The 15194-nt window shown below is 39.6% G+C and overlaps 1 protein-coding gene across 4 annotated transcripts in view; it reads right to left on the bottom strand.

The window, feature by feature from the left end:
• Positions 1-12689, bottom strand: part of TRPC7 (transient receptor potential cation channel subfamily C member 7) — a 142588-nt gene extending 129899 nt beyond the window's left edge. For all 4 annotated transcript variants that reach the window (XM_050792754.1, XM_050792755.1, XM_050792756.1 and 1 more), the window contains exons 1-2: positions 12398-12689; positions 3804-4581 (exon numbers count right to left, since the gene is read on the bottom strand). In XM_050792754.1, coding sequence (XP_050648711.1) covers positions 3804-4581; positions 12398-12399 — 780 coding nt within the window. In that variant the 5' untranslated portion in view covers positions 12400-12689. The remainder of the gene's footprint in view (positions 1-3803; positions 4582-12397) is intronic.
• Between the last annotated feature and the right edge of the window lie 2505 nt (positions 12690-15194).

The raw sequence follows: 15194 nt of genomic DNA, 5'->3' as shown, positions 1-15194 counted from the left end.
CATCTAACTCCAGCCACAATTTGCTGAAGACCTTGACATTGGCTGCAATTTTTGTTAATGACTAGTGTCTATTCTGGTGATAAATTAAAGTGACTCCAAAAACAATAGCCTGGGAAAACTATTTTTCATGGATGATGCTTCCTAGTCAGGAAGAGGTTTTCCCCGAATGAGTATTTTAGGGGATGTGGAGGATGACATATGATATTTCCAATAAGAATCTGATAGTTTTTTACACAATTGATGGCATCAGATCATCTCCATAATATGTGGCTACAAGCAGCAACATGTGGTCCCTTGAAAGCAGAATGGATTCAGAAATAGTGCATTTTAGAAGACACTCTCTTGCTCTTTACTTTTTTTTTTTTTTTTTTTACAATTTGACTTCTTTCCTGCTAAGCTGCTCTCCTCTGAGAAGATTTATAATGTCAGGAATGCACATATAAGGCTAGCTGAATAAGCAATAAAGTACTAAAGGAACAGTTATGTTAATTTATAATGTGCCATTTGTCGACAATCCAAAAGACATTACTTCAAACAAAGGTGACTAGGTGGATGTTAATAGCCAGCAAATGTATTGATGCAAACTCTTGTTCCAAGTAACTGCATTGTAGAAAGGATTTTTCATTACGTTACTGGTCTTCTTAATTGTCCACAATTTTCATATTTACTTTTAAAATAAAAAATTGTCCAAAATTTTCATATTTACTTTTAAAATCAAAATATCATAGTAGATGCTTTCAAATGAACTTCCAGTTTCAGATATTGCAAATACTGAAATATGCCAGATTTGAGTTTTACTAAAAAAAATTGGCTCAGATGTAATTCCAAATGTTAGTTTAGTATCATTTTATTTAGCAAGGCTGGCATGCTCCCAGATACAGTAGAGAATTGTGCAATTTTCCAGATAATCTAATCCAAAAAAATCTTGTTTTGGCTTGAAGTTTTAAAAAACTTTTTGGCTTGAAATATCTGAATTAATTAGTTTAGCCATTCCTTTCACATGGCCAATGCAGAATAGGTCTGAAGACTGTGCAACAAGCAAAGTTCAACCAATTTTCCTCAGCACATCCTTGACCTTAATGTTGGTGAGTAAGGTTTATTGTACAGAAAAAAAGAAAAAAGAGGCTATATTCCTTAAGAGTTCTTTCAGTAATCTCTACCTCTACATCCACCAAGTTTTTCAGATGAGACCAAACAATGTAGGATTTAGAGAAGTGGCTTCAATTTAGTGGTTGGGTCTCAGATGGAGGACAGACGACATAAAGTAAACTTCTTTTTTTTTTTTTTTTTTTTTTTTTTTTTTTTTTTTTTTTTTTTTTTTTGAGACGGAGTCTCGCTCTGCCGCCCAGGCTGGAGTGCAGTGGCCGGATCTCAGCTCACTGCAAGCTCCGCCTCCCGGGTTCACGCCATTCTCCTGCCTCAGCCTCCCGAGTAGCTGGGACTACAGGCGCCCGCCACCGCGCCCGGCTAGTTTTTTTTGTATTTTTTAGTAGAGACGGAGTTTCACCGTGTTAGCCAGGATGGTCTCGATCTCCTGACCTCGTGATCCGCCCGTCTCGGCCTCCCAAAGTGCTGGGATTACAGGCTTGAGCCACCGCGCCCGGCATAGTAAACTTCTTAAAGAATTCTTTTCTAGTCCCAATTTGTGGGGCCCTGCAACCTCCTCTTGGCCTGGCCTTTCTGTCCCTGGCTTATGGCATGAGCGTCTTCCTACAGAGAGGTTTCCATGACCTCATCTACATACAACAAAATTTTCTCCCTCTTCAGTCCCAGTGCCTCACACTCCAAATTCTCCAATTCTTATTTACCAGATAAATTAATTTCCCAAACTCTAGTTCTCATCACTTTAGTTCCCTAATTACAAACTTTCCACCGCTCTCCCTTTCCTACAAGACAACGTTAAAAGTGCTCAGCCTGACCTGCTGGGTCCTTTGAGATCCTTCCCCAACTGATCTCTTCAGCATTCCTCCTGAATGGCCTACCGGAAGCTTGTATTTGAGTCATATGGAACTACTCACCCTCCCTGCTCTGGCCCATTCTGGACCTCATCTTCACTTACCTCCTCCAAATGCCTACTCTCTCTTCCTGATGACCCAAACACTCCTACTCATTAAGGCCCAACCCAATTACATCTCCTTTGAGCCCTCCCTGAAAAATGCAGCCCAGGAGAACCTTCCTTTCTGTGAGCTGGTACCCATTCTTGGCCGTATAATTGTATGCCAAACAGGGCAGCTCCTCCAACGACATCTAGTTTGGATCATGAAGTTTTCACTTGCGGTAACAGCTCTGTGTGCAATACCTCTTTGTATGGCATGTAGCACATGATAGTCTGTGGTTGAATGGCAGGATGAGAAATAATGAGCCCAGTTGTGGTTCCTACTCTTTCAGCTATACCTTCTACAGTGGAGGATCCTCTATCATTCATGTAAAAACAAGTGAAACCTGAAAAGCTTGTTATACAAGCAAGGCTCTGGCCCTCAGTTTCCTGAAGTGGCTGAATTGACTCTGGGGTCTGAGTGCATAGATTAGAACAATGGTTTTGCTATTTACTGGCTATATGATCCTCTGTCTACTTCTGTGCCTTCATATAAAATGAGGCTAATAACAGTACTCAAGTCATCTGGTTGCTGAGAAGATTAAATAAGATCATATAGATAAAGTGGTTAGTGCTAGGCACACAATAACTGCCCACTAAATATTTGCTCTTGGCTGGGCGCAGTGGCTTATGTCTATAATCTCAGCATTTTGGGGGGCCGAGGTGGGCAGATCATGAGGTCAGGAGATCGAGACCATCCTGGCTAACATGGTGAAACCCTGTCTCAATTAAAAATACAAAAAATTTGCCGGACATGGTGGCAGTCACTTGTAGTCCCAGCTACTTGGGAGGCTGAGGCAGGAGAATGGCTTGAACCCAGGAGGCAGAGCTTGCAGTGGGCTGAGTTCATGCCACTGGACTCTAGCCTGGTTGACAGTGCAAGACTCCATCTCAAAAAAGGAAAAAAAAATTGCTCTTATTTTTATTAAACACTGTGTGAAAAGAATTTCCTACTTTAGGAAGTTTTCTCTTTCAGGTGGAATGTCAGTTGACAAAGCACAGGCCTGCTATTGAAAAATGCACTTTGGAGATGGGTTTCCATCCTCTAGGCTGGCCTGGCAGGTCAAGGTGTTCTCAGGGTGATTGAATTACAGAGCTTTCACCTGGGCTCATCTACTAGTTTGACAAACTCAGCTCTACAGAGACAGTTTCATTTTTATTTTCCTAAACCTCCTCCTCAGCCCATTGACAAGAAAATGGCAAGAGCTTCCCAGGTTTAAGAAAAGCTGCAGCCAGGTCTTCTTGTTAGACTGAGACTGATCAAAACATTCCAGGATGAGACAGAGATGTGAACAAGACAAATCAAAGCCACGTAGGTGAAACAATCAAGAAGTCTAAGCCTTGCACTAGGAAATAACCACAGGTCCTTAGGTATCCTAGACACTCCTGAGCTCCCTGAGACAGAGCTAAAGCATTGACATCAGAACCACAACATAATCCTGCCTGCACTCGTCCTTTACTGCATGGATTTGTACTCAAGTCACTTCTTACCGTATTTATGTAGTTTAAAATATTTCACCCAGAGGGCTGCTTTTCCTCAGGCCTACCTCTTATAGGTGAGATGTGTTCCCCTCCTCCCCTGGGCCTGCCTAGTAAGATCCCGAGGTTTCCCCCTTTCTTAGATTTGAAGACAACCCATTTCGCACTGGACACACGCGCAAGAGCCCCTTGGGCAACCTGCCTGCAGGGTACTAAGTGGGAGAGTTACCTTGAATTCAGTCTCGATGTTGGCTAGTCTGGCTAACTCGTTGCTGAGCTCCAGGGCGGTGAGGACAGGGTCTTCGCTGGACAGGGACAAGTAGGCGGCACTCGCCAGTCCTTTGTAGGCGTTCATGCGCGAGCGCGAGTGGCTGAAGGAGTCTTTCCGCTGTTTCTCGGTGCACTCAGTGCACTTGCAGAAGTAGTCATGGGGCCTCTCGATACGGGCACCCTTGAGCAGCAGGATGTGCACGATCTCATACTCCTGGCAGTGCGCCGCTAGGATGATGGGCGTGATGTCGTGGGAGAAGCGCGTGCCGTCCTCGTCGTAGGCATAGAAGTCGTCGTCACGCAGCTCCTGTTCCAGCGGGCTGAGCGTCAGGCGCTGGCCCTGCGCGAAGGCTGGGTGGTTGAGGATGGCCTCCACGATGCGCACGTAGCCCTTGCTGATAGCCAGCAGCAGCGCGTCCCCGACCCGTGCCAGGTTCTCCTTCTTTAGCAGCAGCTCCGTGACCTCTAGGTGCTCGTTGCCCACGGCCAGCTGCAGCGCGTTCTGCCCCATGTAGTCCACGCAGTTGAAGTTGAGGGTCTTGGACTCCTCCAGCATTTTCCGGACCACCGGGATGTTGCCATACTCAGCTGAGTCCAGGAAGCGTTCCTCCTCGGCCGTCAGGCTGGTGCCCTTCTCGTTGAACATGTAGGCGGGACCCCGGATGGCCTGGCGACGGCCCTTCTCCCTCAGCGTTGTGTGCCGGCGCTGCATGTTTTTGAAGGTGCTGCTCCCCAACCTATGGGACAGGGCAAAGATGCCAGGTTACTTTCCTGCGGATTCCCTAGCAGTAGAGCACACAATGGTTGAGATACACAAAGAATATCATGCTTGGAATCCTATGAGGAATTGTGCAGTCTTACAAATCATTGTCTCAATCATCAAGATTCAGACACACTGGGTTACCTGAACTATTTCTTTCAAGTGGTAGAATATGACTCAGTTGTCTGTCTCTATATGCCTTGGGTGGAGACGGGGTGGCAGAGCTGAAAAATGGATCTGGAAGGACCCTAATAATAGATGGAGGATGGGTGTGGGATGGTGGTATGGCTGAGGCTATTGGTTTTATTTCCATTTGTATAAAGTTGAGAGAGCCACTAAACCCCTCGGTGCTTCAGTTTTCCAACCTGCTCAATGCGGATAACTTACATGTGCTGCAGAGTCTGTAGGAGGATTAAATGAGGTAATTTGTGTGTAGAAAGTATAAGTCAATGTAGGTTTTATTCTGTTCCCTCTTGCCTCTTTTTATGCCCAGCTCTCCAAGGGCTGTGCCATAGAGTTGGCCATCACAAATACGGCTGCCTTCGGTTCAGATGTCTCCCCCTGAATGAGCTCCTGCACCATGGCAAAACTGCAGCAACATGCATGCATACCACACGTGTCTGTTTCTACATTCTGTGCTATTCTCTATGGGGACAGTGCTTTCTGGTCCACACGCAACCTAAGCACCTATTAAAGGGCAAGATGTGGCAGGAAACAGGACTAGAATCATTGCCACTTGCTGATGGCCACTGAAGCAACCCTTCTGAGAGAATTCAGCCTTAGCTTCTTAATATTGAGCCTGGATTTTTACATGGATGGAAGAAATAGCTCAACTTACATGCTGGGTCCGCTTCTTATTGCTGTTTCCCAGTGTGGCCTAGTGTAGAGCTTAATACTAATGCTACTAATAATAGCAGTTAACATTTATTAAGCACCTACTATATGCCAGGTATTATATTAAGAGCTTCACATGTATTAACTTGTGTAATTCTTGCATCAAATCTATGAGGAAGGTGCTATTATCATCCTCATCCTCAGATGAAGATACTAAGAGTAGAGAGGCTGAAAGGCAGACTTTGGAGTCAGGATGTTTGGAGTAGGAATCCTGGCTCCAACATTTGCCAGTCTTGGACAATGTAAGTTACCCAAACTTACGTTGCCAAGGTGTTGAAACAGCAAACTAGAGACAATAACAGCTACTGTGTAATTTAAGCTCAAGTTGGGGATATGCCATCTCTAGCCAGCCTTGAGACCTTGAGCAGGTCCCAGCTTCTAGATCTCAAATAACTATGGAATAGAGGGGCTGGACCAAGTGTTTCCTAAGCCTTTACCAACTTGGACATCTTAAACGTTGTTGATTCTCCAATTGGTTCTACCTGTATTTTCTATTTTTCTTTTCTACTCTACCTCCACTCACATTATTCAGAGAATATTAGAATGGCATAAATTTTAATAAGAGTGTATCTTTTTTAAAGAGTAAGTACTTGGATATTTGTTTTTAACTATTTTCCATGGTCCCAGAGAATTGTTTTTTTTTTTTTTAAATTCATCATGTCTTCATGCATAAACAATACTTAATATTTCACTTTAGCCATTTTTAAAAAATAATCAAACAAAAATGATTACAGAGAAAGGCTTTAAAATTAAATCCAATGTTTTGAGATTTTAAAAAGTCATGCAATTAGCCTTGTGAATGTTTAAATTGGGGACTCCATTTAGTTTTCTGCTCATTTTACCTTTTGACCTGCTCAACCTGCTCAAACCTTTTCGGTTTTAGTTTCTTGGGGGCCCTATGTTTGGAATGAAGCAAAGAATGGGGATCAGATCTTGGTACTCTAATCCTGCCTGGAGCTGAGTCACACTTCCCTTGGGAAAAGCTGCTAAATTATACAGTGGAGCTAACTTCTTTATCTGAACAAAATAAAAAGAATAATTATGGGCAACTCCCTCAAAAGGCAACCGTGGGTGATAAATCCTAACCGAGAGCTCTGTACACCTTTAGGAAGAGCGTCTGAACCATTGTCCACTTTTTAAAAGTGCACTTTGATAAAAGATTGCTGGGGAAAAGACTGTCAGAATTCAAGTTCATGAGATACTTCTGAGCCCATTCTTTTCAACAATGCCATCATTCCAGAGACAGTCTGTTCATTGGTACCAAAGGCAGACTGTGGATTAGGAATCCCAGAGAAACATTTACAGGAGAGAAAGATTCACAAATAGTGTGCAGGCACTTATTATTATAGGGTTTTCAGAAAGAGAAAGTTACTGAGTTGAAAGCTAAGCAGTTACCCCATTTGTATTCCCAAGAGGCTTTGTTTCAGGAGATGTAATGGACTTAGTTTCAAGGCCTGTCATCTGGGCACACACACACACAGGTAGAAGTTGAACCCAAGGAAGACTGATAATAATCTTTTTCATGGAAGTACTCAGCCTGTCCTACGATAGGCTTCTACTTCTCTCAAAACCACTTTATTAGACTTAGCCATCACAACCCAACCTGAGAAAAAGCAGTTTACACTCAAGAGCATCTGAGCAGTGTGTCAGATACGAAACAGCAGCTGTCTAAGAAGAAGCCGGCACTACAGCTTGATTCCACGTCACTTTTCCATTAGAGGTCTGCTCAAGAGGGAGAATAGGTCAGACTACAAGGTCAAGGATACCCAACTATTACACAGCAACAAGCCATGGAGAGATTAACTCAAAGGAAATTTAATGACTACTGAACCAAGTCATAGCAGAGAAATATTTCACAAGGAACACATAAGTACCCAATCTAAATTCAGAGTCCCTGTGAATATCACAGACACTGCAGCCTACAAACTTAAAGGATATTCAAGCATTGTTTATTCATTCCACTCATTACAAAACAAAACAAAACAAAACGTAAAAAGCAAAGTATTAGCATTCTCATCTTTTAGGTGAAGAAACTCTGGTAGGCCAAGTGAAAACACTAAATCTTAGGTCCTAAGACTTTGGACAAATAATTTCTGCACAACGGTAGGGCATCATATAAATCTTGATGTTTCTATAATAACTATGTTTTATCAAAGAAAAGAATATATGTGTATAGCTAGTACTTGGCAGATGTTAAAATGTCCTCACCATGTGACATGCATTTTTCTGAATGCCCTTGAAAGCAGACACCCAGATGTAGTAAGAAATAAACAAGACTCTTTTGCAGCCTTTAAAACCTCAGCCTTGAAACACATTTGGATGCTCACAAAATTGTCGGTTCTGCTCCTTTCCTAGCAGAATTTAGCGTTAAAAATGAAACCTTATGAGCCTTAAAGTAATGTATGCATATAAGCAGATAATGGCATATGCTACTCAGTGAAATTGCGTCCAATGCGAGGGGCTTCACAATAGACTATGAAGCCATGAGAATTGATGCACATATTGATGGAGGCCTTTTAACCTCACTGTGGGCTTTTTATTAGCTCTGACTACCTCTTACCCTAATATCCCTCTAATGATGCTTTTTAAACATTTATGCACTTGTGAATATATTCAGCCACCATATCCTTGCTGTTTAATCTTGATATCACAGATATTCATGTTTTAGCTATATATATCACATGGGTTGGAAAGAATCCACAAAAGATGATGTGTCAGATAAAGTCACATGGTTCACAGTAGTTGGTGGCCAAAGCTCACACTCATGAATCAGATGTGCCACTGCTGAACTCTGGTGATCCTATCACAGTTTTAGGGCCAATGATAAGCAAAACGAATCTCCCTAAAATGCATTTGGAATTTGATTGCCTTATTTTAGTATTTTTCTTAAAAGTGAACTTTGAACGCAAATACGTATTTGTTTGCATGTATTATTGAGATAATGAGTGATTAAATACCCCAGTTAGATACTATGTTTTACATTTTCCAGAAGTGCATACAACTGACATTTGATGTCATTCGGAAGAAGGATTCCAGTGGAAACAAAACCATATATGAGAGGAAGACTGATTATTAAACTCCCTCTTGATCCTTCAGTTGCTATTTTTATCAAGCTGCTCTTACAGATGCATCAGCCAGTCTGAAGGAAGCCAGATGTCATTGATCCATGAAAAGTATGAATCTTGTGCCCTAAGTCCAGCTGCACATGAGCATGGCCATAAAGGCTTTTGGAGACAGAAATTGTGCTTAATTACTGAAGAAAAAAAGGCCACTTAATCAAAATGTCTTTTTAGAGATATTTGTTGTCTCTTGTCTAAAATTGCTACATGTATCAAAGGTCTCTATGGAAATTATCCAATCTTAAAATCAATTCAGCCTGTAATATTCCCCTACTGGAAATAGAACCAAACAGAATCTAGGAGTCAGATCAAACACCCAGGAAAACACAGCTTTGCTCTGGGCATCTTCTCTCAAGAGTACGTTTTCTGAGTATTAGTCTAGAGCAACAGTGATAAAATAGTCAAGTTATTTGGAGTCTTCTTCTAAACCACAGGTCTCCTGCCAAAATAACGGGAGTGATAAAGCCCATTCCTCATGTTCCTTAGGAGCACAGTGAAGATTAAATAATGTCTACCAAATGCCCTGGATACCGTAACACTATATACAAATGTCCATGACAGTAATGATCAAAATCTTACCTATCAATGCACTTAAGTACACAATTATTAGAATTGTCTCACATTTTACTGGACATTGATATACTCAGCTTAGCTATTTTTCTAAATGACTATACAATAGTTATATTTAACATATATTACACATTTATCATGTAGGCACTGTCCTAACTGCTTTACATAAATTACTGTTTTAAATAAATTATCTTCTGATAAGCTTAGCTATTTTCCTGAATAACTATTTAATCATAGTGATTAACATTTGTTTCACATTAACCATGTACCAGCTACATGCTGAGTAATTTATGTGCATTGTCATTTATATTTATTTATTCATTTATTTTTCAAATAAGATATAAAGATAAATTTAATGTTATAGGTACTCAACACAATAATGCCAGACGTAAAGACAAATGGCAATATAATGATGAATGAATTGTAAATATAAACATATAAAAAAGGAGGTAAGTACATAAATAATTAACCGAAGATGATTAAAATGTATAGCGAACACAACACATTTGAGAATATGCATTATCATTTTAAGTTCTCACAAACTATTACATGGTTTAGGTGCTATTGTCATTCCCATTTAACAGATGATGAAGTGATGGTCAAATTAATTAACCACTTTTCTGAAGCTACACAACATGCCAGAGGTAGACTCACTGTTAAGGGTCTAGTCTGTCTGCTTTGAAAGTCTGTGCTTTTGGCTAGTATGCCACTGCCAGCCATCTTCTTTCTGTCTTTCTGATTTTTTTTTTTTTCTGAGTTTCTTTAGACTGTAACTTTTTCTATTAGAGTTCAAGATCCTTGAGGGTAAGGAATACTCGTGTATATGGCATATGCACCTGGTGCCCTATACTCCTGACACCTGGCACATGGTGCTTGGTCAACCAACTTAATTCATTCCTAAATATTTGAATCTGTGTTGGTCATTTAAGAAGATCAGTACATTGGAGCTGTTGGTGTTTACCAGCATCTTCCTTCTCACAAAATATAGGAGCCATATAATTCTATAACAGTTATTTCCTGCTTATGACTGACAACATTTAAAATAAGGTATGAATTCCTAAGTAAAATCAGTTTCTAATTAGCTCCACTATAAATTATGGCCCATAAGTTGCTAGATGAAGCAGCTAATATCAGAAGGCATATGACACCCTTTGGTGACTGAGTCAGAAAATTGAGACATTCTCACTTCTTCATGCTACTTCTGAAAATTTTTACATATTTTCAAAGGCATCCAACTTATTTCTAGGTATCACCTTCCTTTTTCTGTTGAAGTTGAGGTGAGATAGTGAACGTAAACTGTTTATCATCACCTTGTAAGTGCTCTAGTGACATTGCATATTATTAGCTCTATTTTAGCTTATTACAACTATATTAATTGTGGGTTTAAGGCATTTAAGTTCCCACCTAAGCTACTGATAATAATTTGCTTGTACAACATATGTACTTTAAATAAGGAAAAAAAGATACCCACCTAACTACCCCCATGATATACACGAGTTCATACATTTTACCAGTTAATCCTACAGGAAACAAGCAAAGTATCCTTCTTCTCATTAAAATGTATTACATTAAGATATACTTCCCAAAAAATTCTACTAATGTGAGATAGTTTTTCCATTGCATCTTGGAATAAAAATATTGTCTAGTGTTCCTGAGTGCTAATAAATATTTCTATTTGTAATTTATTTTCATTTAGAGAAGAAGTTATCCTCAGTTTTTTTCAAACTGCCCTAGGTACCACCTATCTAAATATAACTAGTGCTTTGTATGTGCTTCTATTTTTCTTTTTACTTTTAAAATCCTTATTTTCCTATTTTGGAAATTGGAAGTTATGAAACTGGATGTCTGTATCTCATTGTGTATAGCTCCAGGTGGAGCTGAAACAAGTTTTGATAGTTTTATGTTTTAAAAAGATTTTTCTTGAAATAAAGTAGATATGTGTAACCTTTTGATGATTTCACTGACCTCTGTGATAAGAGTCTGAAATAAACATCTACTACCGAGAAAGTAAGAGAGGCCCTTATATTGTGAAATGACAATACCAAAAAAAAAAGTAACATGCTGAATATTTATATGGAGGGAAATGCTGATTGCTTTTACTAAGCAAGAGCTCCTGGTATCTCTTATCCAAAATACCACATGCATTCTGCAATTAGCCTCAACGAGGCTCCACATAGTTCTGATTTTTTTCTGGGTTAATTACTGCCTGAAGGAGTTATCTAGTCTACATGCCCCTAAGCTTAGGAGCAAGTGTTTTTGGAAATAAATATTTATGAAAGGGTAATTGTGACATAGAAGTTTGGTAAGTTTTTAAATAGTTGAATCAATATCATTGTTAAAAAGATCTTGGAGATTGGATTTGCACCACATCCATAATGAATATTCTGGATTTAATGTGAATTCATTCATAAATCTGATGTGTGCCTGGTGCTTCAAAAATAGGACTCACCAGCAGGTGGCATTCTGAGGCAAAAATTCACTGAGTGCCACCAGGCAGGGTCAATCATTATTGCCTTTTCTGAATCTACCCTGAATCCATTATGTCTTTAAATTACAATTAATAGCAATAGCATTTTGGTTGTGTCTACTCAATCATAGGTAAGTGAATTTACAACTTCAAACTTAAAGGGGAGATTCAGAGTTTCAAAGCTCTGCCTAGATTACACCTCTTTCATTAGGAGCATATTTGTTATTTTGAAATGGATGTCTGAAGGAGATATATAGCTCAGATCATATTTTCAGCAAGAAAAAAAGAAAAATGACAATATTTTTTTTTGCCACCTGTAGTTCTTTAATGGTGGCTGCTTATTAGAATATAACCCTCTCCCTTCTCTCAACCCCATATTTACATTATGACATATACAACCACATAAATACATTAGAAAGCTGTCAGTAGTGAAGGGAAAGAAGAGACAACACATACACACTCTTCTAGGAATAAAACTGTATTACTCTAGCACAAAAGGAATAGGCTACTGAGACGAGTTGTCTATTTCTAAATGGCTTTGAAAACTTAGACATTCAATGAAAGAAAAAAAAATTTCTTCTACCAACTCAACAAATAAGAAAGACCTCAGATCTATCTAAAAATCGAAGCAGTGCACTAGAGGAAGAAAGCTGATAAATAAAAGTTCAATTCCATATTTTAGCGAGAACACAACCTCTACTGGAAAAAAAGATCAATATGAAAGAACCATCATAGCTGCTTACATTGAGGGTTTAATACGCAGGCTTGTTCCTCCTCTAGATGACCGGAATCCGGTGCTGAGTCGCGGGAAGCTGGCTCCCCATGGGTGGCAGCCAAGGGTGTACCGCTCTCCGTGGTGCTGAAGTATAGAGCTGGTCAAGTGAGTGGAGTTGCAACGATGTGAAAGCGCGCTCCGCTGTTCTTTGTGCTGCAATGGTAAAAACTCTCCTTCCGAGGCAGAACCGTGTTACCGTCCTTTTCCTAATCGGGGGGAAATTTCCCAGAGAACATGACGGAGAAGCATCTGTGTGTGAGAGTGGCATGCGGCGTGGTGATGTGTTGGTATAGTCCCCACCCCCTCTTCCCGACGTAGCTTGAAAGGGAGGTAGCAACTCTTTCTTCCTACCATAGCTCCTCAGGATTTCTACCTGCCCCTTCCTCTGTCCCAGAACAGCACATCACACACACACACACACACACACGCACACACACACACACACACACCCCTCGTTATATAAGGCAGCATGTTCTGGTTTCTGAGGCAGAATACTCATTGGTTTAAACAAACGAGGAATGAGTTGGTTTCCTACCTGTTGTGTCTGTGTGTTTACAGAGGGAGGGGTTTAAAAAGAAAACTAAAACTAGAGAAGCCTAAAGAGCGATAGAAGTAGTTTTCTTTCATAAGTCTCATCAACCCACCACACTTTGTCTTCTGTGAGTGATGTATCTTCCAACTTTACTATTTTGGTTCAGTGGGGTAGAGTAAGTCTCACGTTAGTAACAAGACTAAAAGGATTAGGTTTCATTTGCAACTTTCCACTTTTTGAAAGGAAATTCTCAATCCAAAATACCATTTCCCTAAAAGTTCCCACACTCACCAATTGCTATGTTACCAAATGGTCTATGATTCTTAAACACTGAGGTACTTTAATGACATCATTGGAGAGAAACCATCTTAATTGAAATATTGCCTGTGTAAGAAAAATCACAATTGCTTCTACAATCTACCTGGGTAACTGACCAATAAATCAGAGTGGTTATTCTCTGAAATCAATTCACGGCTTAATAACTGACACTCTGTAAAACTGTTGCTGTGTGCACGTGCAATACTTAGGGATAAAGAGTTGCTTATAATGTACACGTGACCATTCTAGTTTTTACATCCAAATGAGATTGCATTGGTTTATTAATATGCTACTAGTATTTTCTCTGGATATAACATGGTATGTGGGAAAAGACCTTGGGATTTTGATTCACTTATTAACTGTTTGACTTTAGACATGACAATAAACCCATTGAATCTCAGTCTTCTCATATGTGAATGGTGGGTAACAATAGGGTTTATAGTATCTTTTACCAATTGTTGTGGTGATAATTAATTGAAAAATCATATACAAATAACTGGAGAATGGCGTGAACCAGGGAGGCGGAGCTTGCAGTGAGCTGAGATCCGGCCACTGCACTCTAGCCTGGGTGACAAAGCAAGACTCCGTCTCAAAAAAAAAAAAAAAAAAAAATAATATAATAATAATAACTCCAAAGAGCTCACACTTAAGGTGTGCATGGTAAGTTTGAATGTTCCTTTTAATTTTTTAAAAATTTGAGACAGGGTCTCACAGTGGTACAATCATGGCTTACTGTAGCCTTGACCTCCCAGGCTCAAGTGATCCTCTTCCCTCATCCTCCAAAGTAGCTATACAGGCACATACCACCAGAGCTAGCTAATTTTTAATTTTTTAGTAGAGACAGTGTCCTACTACGTTGCCTAGGCTGGTCTCGAACTCCTGGGCTCAAGCTATTCTCCTGCCTCAGCCTCACAAAGGGGTGGGATTACAGGCATGAGCCACAGTGCTCGACCCAGTTTGAAAGTTCTTCTCCTCTGCTTGCTCAAGAGAAGTTAAGGTAGTTCTCTAGTTCTGGGAAAGGTGACATGAACCTGTAGTCCCAGCTACTTGGGAGGCTGAGACATGAGGATCACTTGAACCTAGGAGGCTGAGGTTACAGTGAGCTGAGATCATGCCACTGTACTCCAGCCTGTGTGACAGAGTGAGATCCTGTCTTGAAGAGCAAAGAAACCAACAACAACAAAATCCTCCAAAGACTGGCAATAAGTGAATTTTATTCTTATAAGCCTCCACACAAGCTTTACAATATTAATAATTATGCTTTGTTGGATAAAATACCATTCTAAAAAGAAATTTTCTAAAATTAAGACTTTCCTTAAAAAAATTACAGGCTTGAAGGATACAGAAATTTTATTTTTTATTAGAATCAGAAACAAATAGATTTATGCATTTGAATAAAATGCTAATGAATTAAGAGCTGTTTAGTATTGCAATGAAGTGTGGAACAAAATACAAATGTGAAGCTGATAAAAGTGTCTTACACAACTAAAAAGTTAGAAGATTGGCTCTGACAAATGATAATATCCTTTTGATATTATCAAAAGGATTTTGGGATCCTCATCATCATGATTAGTGAAGTAGTGTAGAATGAGATAACTCTTAATCATACAATACTTTTAAAAGAATACTGGTTTGTGGCTTTTAGTTGATGATGGAATTGAAGTCTCATTATATTCTGTTTTTAATAAACAGCCAAGAGTGTATTTTCATAAAACTCTGACATGAATAATGTCCTTGTTTTCAATATTGATAAGCTTATTTAAAAAATTAAACCATATTTTAGAAAGTTGTGCCAATGATGGTATGACAGTCAAATGTGTGTGTGTGTGTGTGTGTATATATATATATATATTCTCTCTCTCATATATATATATGTGTGTATTTATGTATATATAAAAGAGAGAAAAGAAATGAG

This window comes from Macaca thibetana, chromosome 6 (genome assembly GCF_024542745.1).
Source record: "Macaca thibetana thibetana isolate TM-01 chromosome 6, ASM2454274v1, whole genome shotgun sequence".
Lineage (NCBI taxonomy): Eukaryota > Metazoa > Chordata > Mammalia > Primates > Cercopithecidae > Macaca > Macaca thibetana.
This window is presented reverse-complemented; position numbering and strand designations above follow the sequence as displayed.